The sequence below is a fragment of the Pteropus vampyrus genome, unplaced genomic scaffold (assembly GCF_000151845.1).
Source record: "Pteropus vampyrus isolate Shadow unplaced genomic scaffold, Pvam_2.0 Scaffold83, whole genome shotgun sequence".
Lineage (NCBI taxonomy): Eukaryota > Metazoa > Chordata > Mammalia > Chiroptera > Pteropodidae > Pteropus > Pteropus vampyrus.
In genome coordinates this window covers 6,861,272-6,874,156 of record NW_011888864.1, presented here as the reverse complement: position 1 = coordinate 6,874,156, position 12,885 = coordinate 6,861,272, and the positions used below count along the sequence as shown (strand labels likewise).

Sequence of the window (12,885 nt, the reverse complement as noted above, 5' to 3'; positions counted from 1 at the left end):
ACTCAGTGGGCAGAGGTTATGTGAATGTGGAAGTGGATGGGCAGCATGGGGGCTCGAGAGGCACAAACACTGTGCCTGAGCCTTCCTTAGGGTCACAGTGTGGGTGGTGACAGTAGAACACAAAAAGCTTAAGAAGCCGTTGGTGAAAAGCCCAAGACAGTACTTGAGTATTAATGTACACAGAGTAGATAGTAAGCACTAGAGGAATTAAGAAAATGGGGGGATGGGGGGGAATCACTGTAGGGTTTGAAGTGGCCTCAAAAGGGTGAGATGGTCCTAGAAGGATGAAAAAGAAGAGAAGACATTGCTAGCAAAGAGAACCATGAAGCTAAGGCAGAGACAGAACAGAACAAACCCCAAAGCACCAGGCTCCAATTCTGAAAAAAAAAAAAAAGTACTGCCAGCTAGTAAGGGCTATACTAGGCATGGCGCTCTTGTCCCTGGCTGTGGCACATAAAACTATACTTCATAAATATTCTGATGGCTGGCTGAGAAGAGTCCTTTCGTTTTTTAAAATCCACATTTATTTCACATCTCTCAGTTGTTGTGTTTTTCTGCCACTCTTAGACAAGTATATCTCACAAACAATTCTCTCCATTAGACTCATTTTCAGAGACATTTAGACATCTTTAGGAGCTGACCAATATCAACACGTGACCTACTCAAGAACTGTACACACTATCCACAGTTATATTTTAGTAAATTATCTTTCTAAATATATTTGACAGAACTTCACATAAAATTCTATTTTAATAGTCAACTAATATTGTTTAACCCATTTCCTGTTTAGAAAAAAAGTGTAGCTTGCTGCCAGCGTTAATTTAATTTTGCATAAACACGCTCTTTGAGGCTAAAGCAAATTTGACCAGTTTTCAATGTGAAAATAAAATATAAGAACTGTTTTTGTAGTTATTTGTAAACAGAACTTGTCTCTAATCCTACTGTAACAGAAATGTATCCATAAATCAGATTCATCAAATGAATCTTCGGCTAACAACTGTTTGAGAATGATGTTAACATCGTGTGTAGGAATACTACGTTTTCTAGGATTTGACATTTTCAATGATCAAGAATTACTTTGTAAATGAAAATACCACTACTAAAAACAGAATGCTCTCAATAGAATGATGTCATTTGTTTCCGAAGACTATCGATATACTAGAGCGATGTGAAAATAATAATAAAAGTGAGCTATTTTGTGGCAAACTTTGGGAGTAAGGTTAGGACTGTTATCCACGAGTTACTTCGGGGTAAACGCTGCAGCCACAAGAGCCACAGGCGAGTGTTCTAGGGGCAAATGGGAAATGGGCTAAGAAGTAAGTATAGTATTGTGCATCAATCCCCAACATGGATTTGGCTCACTATCTGACCCATTTGCTAACCAACTCGCTATTATTTTTCCATATGAAATGAAATACTTTCCCCAATCTAATTTGTTCCCTCTGCCTCTAATAATACAATAATAATTCCATTCCCATGCTGAATAAAAAAAAACGGGGACAGACAGAAGGAATCTGTGGCATTGCTAAGACATTTTGCTCATTCAGCTAACTAGATGGTTATTAAATTCACTGAGATAAATTAGCAAAGAAAGCGCAGTGTAAACGGCCTTACTTGATTAGAATATGGGTGTCTCCCTATAGAAACAAACAAGAAAACAAACAAGAGCGCATCCAAACTTAAATGGAGACTGCCACAATTACTATGATGAGGATCAAAGCTGAAATTCAAGCTCCTTAATCTTCAGAAAAAGTTACAAAAACAGAAAATAACACTTGTTCATTTAACCTTGGCCAGCAAAATGTCAGTGAGTTCTGTGCCTTTCCTAGAATATTTGTGCCTAGTATCCCCAGAGAAGTAGATACAGGTGAATAGAATGAAGGAGTTTTCCTTGAAGTTTCAATCATTTGATTCTACAGCTGCTTAAATATCCAAATTCCTGTCTCTGGGATAAAAGATGAAACTAAATTAACTGTATCTTGTTCCTCTGGTTTATTTGCTTCTTAAGCAACTTTATCTGAGGGCTACAAATACAACTTTACATTCTAGGTTGAAAAACTTGAAATCAATTTGTTACTCCAATTAATACCAAAAAGAATAGAACTCCATGCTCAGGGAAACTTGAGATAACCTTTAGTTTCCTTGGAGCACACTACAGGAAAAATATGTCAACGTGGATTGCATTTTGTAATCATCCGATTTAACTTCTCATGTTAACTTATTGCCAAAATCACAGGCAAAAGGCATCATTCTGAGGTCTCCATTTATTTGTCCTTTGGCTGGCTAGCCTATTCAGGCAATGGAGTTTTTAAAGCATTGTATTTTTAGGCATGATTTGAAACCATTTATCAGTGGAACGTATTTTGGCAGTGGCATTGCACTAATGGTCAATTTCATTTCCATGACAATCCTTAGTTTTCAGGAAAGAACTAAGGAATAATCATTTTTTCCATATGTACCTTTAACAAGTTAGAAAAAGGGAATATTTGTGAAAATTCTCACCTTTTTTATATAGTGGAGTCTCTTAAATTTAGTGGGGAAAAAACTTAAAGGAATATAATTTAACAATTGTTATTAACATAGAAGTTTCTGAAAACAATTCAGTATGCCCAGAACTGCATGTAGTAGGTTATGTTCTAGGGAATGGGGCTAGAAAAAGAAGTGGTAGAGGAGGCTTTTAATGTCAAGTATTTCGACAGTGCCAGTTGGTTAATTTTTTTAGAAGTATGTAGTATTCTTTAAATTAAATAACAAAGAATCACTGAAGCTTAAAAAATCTAAGCCAGTTCAATTCTCAGAATACAGGGCCTGGAAGGAAACAACATCAGGTAGGAAGCATCAAGGTAGAGAAGAAAGAAGAGCCAAGATAGGTCCCAGAAGAGCAAGGGAAATAACCAGAACCTTCATGCAGACCAAGGTAACTCTAGGTAACCAGGTGCCTAACACCATCGTATGGAGTTTCTGAAAGAAAAATGTTATTTTTGCTCCTCACTGGCCTCAAAGCTCTTATGGATCACTCAGGCACAGGCCATAATCTGAAAGGCTTCCAGCAACAATCAAGCATGCAGTTCACAGCAGGAGCTGTGCCGAGTCTTCTGCGGGCAGCTACTGAGCAACAAGGAACAGCACCTGCCACTGCACCAGACAGACAGGAGTCAGGACATACCTGGTTACCCCCGAACTCTTCTCTGTGAGGCCACACATAATTCAAAGCCTCTCTTGTGACAGTCTCCCAAAGGGCCAACCTAAAAAAAGTCTCCCACGTATGACAAAATCCTCCATGCTCCCCAGCAAATATCAGCCTTAAGACTCTATGGCACTGGGCAAAAAACCTAAATGCCTTTCCAAATAAATCTCACAAGACATAGGAAGCACTTGTGACCATTAAATCAGTCCAGAGAACAGCACTTATCTTCAAGATGAAACACACACATACTTGAAAAAAAAAGTTATATATACGTATGTGTATATACACACATATGAATGTTTGCATATATGTACATATACATACATATATAACATATATTCATGTATATTTATATCTGCATATATATATGCAAAAAGAATACCATTTTAAAAAATTAATTCATGAAAAAATGCCTAGAAAAATATAGTGACATAACTTTTCTTCTTCACATCTTCTTTTCATCTTTTAAAAATCCTAAAGTAAATAATAAATCAATACATATAAATAGATCTTTATTTGTAAAGATCAACCACATGGTTCTATTTACAGAAACTTAAAAGTTATCTACCTGAAAGTCATCATAGGGGAAGAGCAGCATCTCCCTTAAGCAATCGTTCAAGATCTGTGTCTTCTTCTGGACGATGACATTTTCATAGTCAAGTGGCTCAATCAGCTTTGGCTTTGCCTGGAAAAGGAAAAAGATTAAGCACTTGAAACATTCTTATAGATAAATGCAATTTCTTAAGATTAAATAACTTTATACATTCTGCCCTGTATGTTTGTATATTTTCCAATTTTTCTACAATTAGAGTGTATTAATTTTGCTATCAGAAAGAATTAGAAACTAGAGATAAAAGTTGTTTTCAAAGGACTAGAAGACACTTCGTGGTACTATCTATATAAAGTCATATTTGTTCAGTTATTTAAGCACAAAGGAGGGTATGGATTCTGCTGGAACTTCCAAGTCATGTCTTGGGTCACCCCTGGCTAGGTCAGTCCTCTTTCAAGCCTCTGGCTCTGCCAGAGCTGCCCTGCTTATGGCTCCAGCTATGGTCTGGCAGTGAAGGCTGGATGCCCACAGTGGCTCCAGCCACTAACCACCTTTTCTTGGCTCAGGGCTTAAAGCATCCACAAGGCTCACGATTTCATATAAGGCTCTATGGAACTCATCCTTGAGTCTCAAAATATCCCTGTCTTTCCTGAAACATCTACAACTTAAATATGTAACACCTAAACATAGAAAAATGTGAGCTGGACCGAAACCAGGCAAACAGAGGAAGAAAAAAAGTACTCCTTAAAGCAGGGCTTATGAGTGAACCTCAGCGAGTAGAGATGGCCATCCCTGCCATGCACTGAGCAAGCAAAAGAGACAACAAGCAAGTGGGGAAAGAAAAGAGAGAATATGCCTTCTCTATTTCCAAAGTTATTCCTCTAAGTAAAAAATCTTTTATCTTTGCCAGTCATTGCCATGTGTTTACTGATCACTTCCCACATGCAAGGCACTAACTGGGCTAAGTCAGGGATAAAGATATATATTCAACTAACTATAGCACAGTATGCCAAGTACTAAAATAGGCAGAGAGAGAGAGAGCGAGAGCGAGAGCGAGAGAGAGAGCGAGAGAGAGCGAGAGAGAGCGAGTGCGAGAGCGCGCGCACAAGATTATTTTTTAAACTATTGATAAAAAAGCATCTGATATTCACAATTTCGACAAATGCTATATTTATCAAAATGACTATTAATATAGGATATATATTAAAAACATCTGGTATGCAGCATCTAAATTGGGTATTATGACTGAGGCTGCTACATGTTCCCCAAATCTGTCTCTTTTCCTTCCAAATATAGCTGAACTACATTTCCCAGCTTTCCTGTGTTTAGGTGTGGCCTTCTGATTGTCTTCCGGCCAATTGCAGATCAGTAGGAGGGAAATTGCTACTGCTAAATCTAGCCCATAAAAGCCTCTGCCATAGGCTGAATGTTTGTGTCCTCCTCCCCCAAATTCATATGTTGAAGCCTAATCTCCAATGCGACAGTATTAAGAGGTAGAGTCTTTGAGAGGTGATTAGGTCATGAGGGTGGAGCCCTCCTGAATGGGATTAGTGTCCTTAAAGGAGAGACCCCCCCCACGCCCCCTGCGGAGCTCTCTAGTCCCTTCTGCTATGTGAGGACACAGAGAGAAGAGGGCTGTCTGTGAACCAGGAATTGGGCCTCACCAGACATGGAATCTGCCAGAATCTGTCAGTGCCTTGACCTTTACTTACAACAGCCCCTCCCAAGTCTGTAAAAGAGCATTTCCCTCCTTTGTTTCTCTGGACTTGCAAGTGGTTTGCCATTAGACTGAGGATCACAAATTGCAATTCTTTGTTGTTCCCAAATAAACCCATTTTGCTGGGGAAATATCTAGCTATTTGTTTAGGATGATAAGGTCAACAGCCTATTTAGCATTCCAAATAATGTTTTTGTTAATTTTTTTTGCCTGAAGTTTTCTTGGAAGTACTTAATGACAGAATGTAATGTTATACACTAAGGATTATCTTGCTTTTTTGTTCCAGTATGTAACTTTCAAGGTGTTTTCACAAAGCTGATCACACTTATCCACTGATAAACAAGAAGGCCATTAGACTGAGGTGGCTCTAAGGCCATGCGGCCTATATAATATATAAGCAAACCAAAAACCTAAGCCTGTAAATGCCTCATGGTTACAAAATCAAAACACTAAGGACAACTAATCACAAATTGCCAACATGGCTTTAGGCTATAGCCAATCAAATAACTTAATTTCTTCGTTCATGCCCTTTCTCTCTATAAGTCTCTCCCTAGCTCCTGTCAGCTGAGTGCTCCTAACCATTCCCAGTTTGGTGCTGCCCAATTTAAATGGATTTTTGCTCAAATAAAATTTTTAATGTATCTCTGTTTCTCTTTTAATACCACTTAATGCCCAAGATAGGCATAAAAACATTGCTCTGTTTTACTGAGCCTGGAAACTGAGGACAAGTTGAGCTAATTGCCTGAAGTGTCCCACCAAGTAAGCAGCAGGATTAGAATGCAGTCTTCTGCCCAACAGAACTCTCCCTCCTCCCCGCCCCCCGGCTGCCCTTTTACTAGTCTGGGCTCACCACTGCCTGACCATAGTAAATGTGTGGAGAGTCTGTAGGCCAACATGTCTGTTAAAGATGAAAGATGCATGTTAACCAGGAAAGCCCACAAGACTGATTTCAACAATAGGGGGATCTCGTGGACGAATAATCCGTCTGTCTTCTTTGGTCTCAGGCCTGTGAAGATTTGAAACTTGTACAAACCCTTACGTGGCTTAATGAAATGACTCCTTAGAGAGCTGACTGCGCAGAGGCCTTCAGCAGCGGTGGGAGTGCCTTCAGGAGAGAACCAACGATTCCAGGGCAAAAAGGTCAACCCTGAGTGACCCGCCTGCTGCCTAAGTTAAGAATAAGGCAAAAAACTCTTGCTTAAAATACAAATAATTGGCACAATGCCTCCCTTCCACACATGGCCCTCAGGAAGAGGAAAGAAAGAAATCATCAGAGGAGGTAAGGCTGAGAATGGAGGTTGGTAGGGAAAGACAGGAAAAAGAGACTGGGGGAGGAAGAGGAAAAGGGACAGGCCCCGGGGCGGGGGGCGGGGGGTGGAAAGCAGAAGACGCAGAGGTGGAAGAAACATAGGAGGAAGATAAAGGCAGAAAATGAAGATACAGAAGGAAATGACAGAAGAGAGGGGACCGGGAGACTTGAGCTGGGCCCGTGGGAAGCCACATCACTGTTCTTACCAAGCCGTAGGTTAAGAGCATAACCGCCTATTTTCTACTCTCTATAAACTGATGACACATTGGTTACAGCTGTTTGCTGTTCTTCAGCTTCACTAAGCTTTTCCAAGAGGTCACACGAGTTGGGGGACAGCCCACTAGGGTAGGGAACTGACTGCCCTGCAGCATCACTGACGACAGAGACACCACACTAACACTAAATTGAAATTAGGCTAATTACCAGACCGCCAGTCCCCTGCTCCTGGTTTAGAAGAAAGGGGCTTAGCAGATCTAGCACACGGCCTTGGTTTTAAAGCCATCTCAACACTCTTAAGTTCAGTTCCTCGTGACAGTTACAGAGCCAAGTTCTTGATTTTCTATTGTCAAAAGAAATTTGGGCCCAGAGTCACCCAAACTGACCAATGATCATGGATGGAGAGCTCCTAGGCCATTAGGAATACCATGCGTTGAAACCCTGAGAATTCATCAATTTGAATTTTAAGTACTCAAGGACACTGTGTCATCCTAAGCACGATGGGGCTCAGCCATCTCCTGAGTCTGTGACAGAACTGCTACAGTGCGCGGTTATGTTGCTTTTACAGTGTATGAAAATTTAACTTGATCTACATACACAAGTCCTTCAGCTTTCTTTCCCATTTGAAGAGTAAAAAGTCTTTATCTATGAACGTTCATTTCTCAGATTATTGTGAAATCAGGAAGGGAGAGGCTGTAGTACTTTTAGTTTATAGCAGACTACAACAGTGGTTCTCAAAGTGGGGTCCCAGGAACAGGAGCATCAGCATCACCATCACCTGGGAAGTCAATACAAAAGCAAACTGAAGCAGAAACTCCTTCTGGGGTGGGGACCAGCTATCTGGGCTTAAGCAAACTCTTCAGGGGATTCTGAAGAACCCCTGATCCAGAATGATGTTCCAGGAACTGTGTTAGAATTTGTAAATTCAGAGAACAAGCCCAGTGCTGAGCTTTTAACCTTCTTGGGGTTACAGACCCCTTTGAAAACCTGGGCCCATTTCCCCCAAAATGTATATACATATTACTTTGCAAATTTTTACACACAGTTTTTGGGGGAAAGGTTGTCATTCTCTGGTGAACAGCCATGAAACCAAGTTGAAGACACCTCGGACTAATGGGAGAGGCAGGCTAGCAAACACTTAATTTGATATAGTGAGAGCTGCTGGCAGAAGTTAAATTCGGGTCTAAGGGAGGTGGGAGAGCCAACTGCCCACCATGGGTTGTGAAGTTTCCTCACTTCACCAAGGAAGTGATGCTTCGAGAATGCTGAAGGAAGAGAATTACCCGTGTGGGCAAAGTTGTGAACTCCTTGACAACACAGCCCTCCTTAGCTAGGCAGATATGCGGGTTCCGGTCACACATCTCTAGCCCTGGGGCCCCATGACGTAAGTGATTCAGTTCACTGTCTCAGACACGAGCCTGTTCCTGTCACACCCTCATACCTCTGCACCTGTCATACTCCTACAGCCCTTAGGGCAGCAAGCAGTCTACAAATGTTTATTTTAGCAGCAGAATCCTTCCTCTAACAAACAAATCTCACACAGGCAAATAGGCCCAAAAAGTTAGAGCAGAATTGCTCTAGCCCCAGGTCATGCAGCACTTGGCCACGAAACTGGGGAGCCACTTCCCTCAATCCATTAAAAGATAGCCTTTCCCTTCCTCGACTGTTTCGCCCCAGGTTAGTAGCAGTCCTAGGGTGCAATTCATTCTGCTTTGGATAGAAATGACCTGTGAACAGCTTATCTCCTCTCCCATTAGTGCCTTGGGAAAAGACCAGGTCTCGGGTCTCAGGTCTCGTTATCTCTGTGTCCTCTCAGCATCTAGCCCAGAACCCGAGACATAGTGACTGTGAGGTTAATAAAAGCTTAATGCCCTTTGCTTGCACAGACCCTTCTCCAGGCGCCATGTTCCTGTATAGTTCAATGGTTGCTCAGCATCTTGGCTTATTAGGAAGATTTGAAGGAAGACATCCACTGTGCCGGTCCACCCAATGTCATGACTCATGACATGAAGTGAAGCGTGAGGGACCATACTGCAATACAGACACATCCCAAGGTGCTTGGCTCCAGAACTGCTTGGGGATATTTGAAATTAGTCATTCCAACTGAGAATGCCCCCAAATCATACAGCTCATATGTGAAAGAAACCTAATACAGGTTTTCTCAATCATAAAAATTTATGTGATGTTACTAAATGTTGTAAAGCTAGAAGAAACTTTTCTAAACTATGATTAATAAAACACAAATTTGGACTAATCATGCTGCAACGAAGATGATCTTTCCTTGCGATACAGAATAATACACAATCATGATTATATGAAGAATAATAGGTGAAGCCAAAAAATGTAGGGAAGAAAGTATCGCTGAGTTCTGTCAAAAGGTTATTGATAAAAATGTGTTGTTTTCCTGTATTTTTGACATTTATGGTTTGAGTTAGCTTTTTAAAATTTGTATTTTTTGTTGTAATTGTTTTTCAAATTCTAAATATTCATTTCCATGCCTCATTTTGTATTTATAATTTTGGATTCTTTTTTCTGAAACAAGCCCCCCGCCCCCCCAAAATTCTAAACTTTAGCACTCATAAAACCTGGATCTGCCCTGAAAGGGCCACAGATACCACACAGATGTTAATCATATTGAAGGCAGTATGGTTCATTCGTTAAGAAAGCTGAGCTATGCAGTTACATGAGCTGTTAATAGGCTCCATTGAGTTAATGCTGGTAAAATGTTTGGCAGAGCCTAGCAAACCATAAATACGTAATCAATGTTGCTATTATTATTATTAAATGTATCGCTTGCATGACAATGATCTTCGGGTTTTTTGTTTTGTTTTTTTTTGAGAGCTCCATGTATATTCAATTTTACAATCTGTCTACAAAAACTTTCCTGCACTCTCCAGGAACATATGCAATAAAAGAGACAACAATGGTAGTGGCATTGACAAAGAAGGAAAAACAAAAGGCCATAGAGAGAGGAAACTGTACAATAATAGAGATGACACTGGAATTCAAGGCTTGAGCCCAAAATAAACATAAATAGATGCTTACATTATAAACTGAATTGAGGAGTATTGACAAAGTTTGTGTCAGGAAGGATTGAGAAAAACAGCAACTGGGGGCTCAGGCTGTACAGACAAGCACTTTACACCCACACCCATTAGGGAAGCTCCACAAAAAAAGCAGATCTAAGATTCCAAAGCCGGAGAGAGGGGCAGGCAGTAAACCCTGAGACGCTGTTCACAAAGGGTTGTATGCTCTTTACCCAGGGGAGAAGATGGAGGCAGATTCAACTAGGGATTCTGAGAGGCCCAGGCTCACGGACTGTTTTCTAAAAGGAAATCAAAGCCTTGGCCTCCATGGAGGTGAAGCAAGGCCTGAGGTCAGGGCCACATGATCAGGATGCTGGAGAGGAGCTCCACATCAAGGGAAAACGTGCACAGGTTAGCCCCGTCAGTCCCCATTTACCAGTCAAAGCAGTGGGCAGTACGGCACACTTCCAGTGATCATGCGGTTCTCACGAGTGCCAAAGAGCATGATCTACCTGCCCTTCCATTAACCTTTCTTTGAGGCTCTCTAAACTCACTCCCTCCCATAGCATTTGCTACTGTAGGTCTGGCCGCTCAACATTCGTGCAAATTAAAACTCCAGATCCACAGGCAATCAGAAACCAGGGAATTTTTTCCATGCCAGGAAAATGAGATTCCTCTGGAATCCAGCAGAACTGGAAAGCATCAGCCCACAAATGAGTTCAGTTTTGGCCAAACACCTATGAAGCTTTGAAAATCATGAGAAGAGCCAAGCAAAAACGCTTACTGATTGATTCTATTGCTCTTCCCTCTGACATAATAGCTTCCTGTGATCTTTCTAGTCATTTCTTGCCTTTATGTCTCTGATAATTAAATGTTAACACAATCTGAAACCCAAATGCTGCTTCTTGAAATAGCAAACTAAGGAAATGGCAACTCTTGGAGCATTCTATTTTAAGAAATGAGAAATACATCATTTCTGCTTATGAAGAATTTAGGACTTCCTTGATTTATCAGCATGGCGATAAAAGCTACTTGATCGCTGAGATAAAAACCTTTCATAGAACTTAGCCCATTTTCAAAACGGTGCACTTCTCAACATTGCCAAAAGTCGGACACCAGTACTGTTGCTGGCGAGGGGACAACACACCTTGCAATAAGAAGGAAGGGGCTTTTGAAACCAGATAATAGTCAGTGTGGCCCCAGGAGCCTTCGTGTACTACTCTTTTGCACACAACTCTCACTACATATTCCCACCAAGAACTTCTTGAAGTTGTCAAATTTAAATGACTCCTCACTTTCCTATAATTAGGGTGGGCTCAGGAAATTAGCAGCTGCCTCCTTTCCTCGCATGCGAACGTTATTAGCAGCTATGTATTCCTTCTCTCCAGAGTGTTACTGAGCCTGTCCATGTGCACTGTGCCAGGTCTTTGGGATACCGAGCTAAAAAAGACACAACCCACACCCCAGAGAGCTCACAATCCTGACGGGACACAGACATGTGAACAATGAGTAGAGTGACTGACAGCAATGGAAAACCATGAGTGGCATCTGACGATCCAGAATGAACCTGACTTCCTCCCAACTGGATTACAAGCACCACGAGGGCACAGATTTCTCTATTTTATTCACCGCTTTCTCCAGCACCTAGAACAGCACCTAGCATAGGTGTTGGATGAGGGAAGGAACCCAATTACATGGGGCGCGCTTCTTAAAGGAGGTTGTAGAGCTGAGTCTAAGAGAAGAACGAGTTAACCACGATTCAAGGGGGGGACTGAGGCGTCCTTGCAGAGAAAATGGAGATGCCAGGAAGCATGCTCATGACCGGAACCAGATTTTGTGGGGCCTAAAACCTGTATAATCAAGGGGGAGGGGTGTTAAAAAATACAAAGTTATAAATATAAAGTTGCTAGAGTCACTCCCAGGGCCTTGGAAGGGATCCTGAAACTGAAGCTTCATTAGCTTCGGGAGAAATCCTCCAGAGGACGGTGAGTTCAGGAAGCAGCAAGCAGATCAGAATAGCTGGGGCAGAGCTGTGTAAAGGATGTGGGGTGGCAGCAGGCCAAAAGGCTTGGGGCACCAATCTCCAGGGGTGCTACAGCATCGCGGGAAATCCAACATGATAGAGAAAATGACATTTGTGAGAACACCATTCTGAAAGGAGGCTCTGTGTGACTGTAAAGAGTACATGAGTAAGCTACCTGAGGTGAGCAGGACTCCGCAATGGACATGCTTGAGAAACAAGGGATGGTTAACCATGGGGCCTTTGTTTCTCTGAATAGAAAGGGCAACAGAGTCAGAGAGAAAGGGCTCTGTGCCGGGGTCCCTGCTGCTCCTGTGCCCTAAGCGACCCTCAGTCTCTCATTTAAAATAGTAAACAATTTGAACAGCCCCATTTGAGGGAGTACCAGTGATTAGCCTGAGGTGCCCACATGTCTCAAATCCTCCCCTGTACTACAGCCTGTGTTAAAAGATGAGGCCAGAGTGGCAGGTGGGCCACGTTGAGAAGGGGCGTAAGAAGGCCAGCAAACTGGTGCAGGAAGAAGGGGACTGAGGACATAAAATTAGGTCCCATATCACCCCCCCCCCACCTCAAGTCATGGAAAATGACCTCCCATCACCTTGTAACAGACACGCTCTTCTTCCCTTAAGCCAGAACAATAAAACTTAGGAGACCCTAATAACCAAAATATGATCAGTCCTCTTCAGTAATACATGGTCTTCCCCAGGCTGTTCATCAGTGTGTGTAGGAACTACGTCCCGGCAGCTGTTCAGAAGCATACTTGTTTAAAAGGAGCAGGAGGTTCGGTAATATTAGAACAATTGTGCAAACATCAGAACCTGAGATTATCTATGTGGTCTAGCCCTCTCGTCTTTCAGACA

At 41.8% G+C, this 12,885-nt stretch overlaps 1 protein-coding gene across 7 annotated transcripts in view; it reads right to left on the bottom strand.

The window, feature by feature from the left end:
- The window catches only part of DOCK9 (dedicator of cytokinesis 9), a 187,403-nt gene that overhangs the window by 131,946 nt on the left and 42,572 nt on the right, over positions 1–12,885 (bottom strand). For all 7 annotated transcript variants that reach the window (XM_023532423.1, XM_023532426.1, XM_023532425.1 and 4 more), the window contains exon 2: positions 3,756–3,872. In XM_023532423.1, coding sequence (XP_023388191.1) covers positions 3,756–3,872 — 117 coding nt within the window. The remainder of the gene's footprint in view (positions 1–3,755; positions 3,873–12,885) is intronic.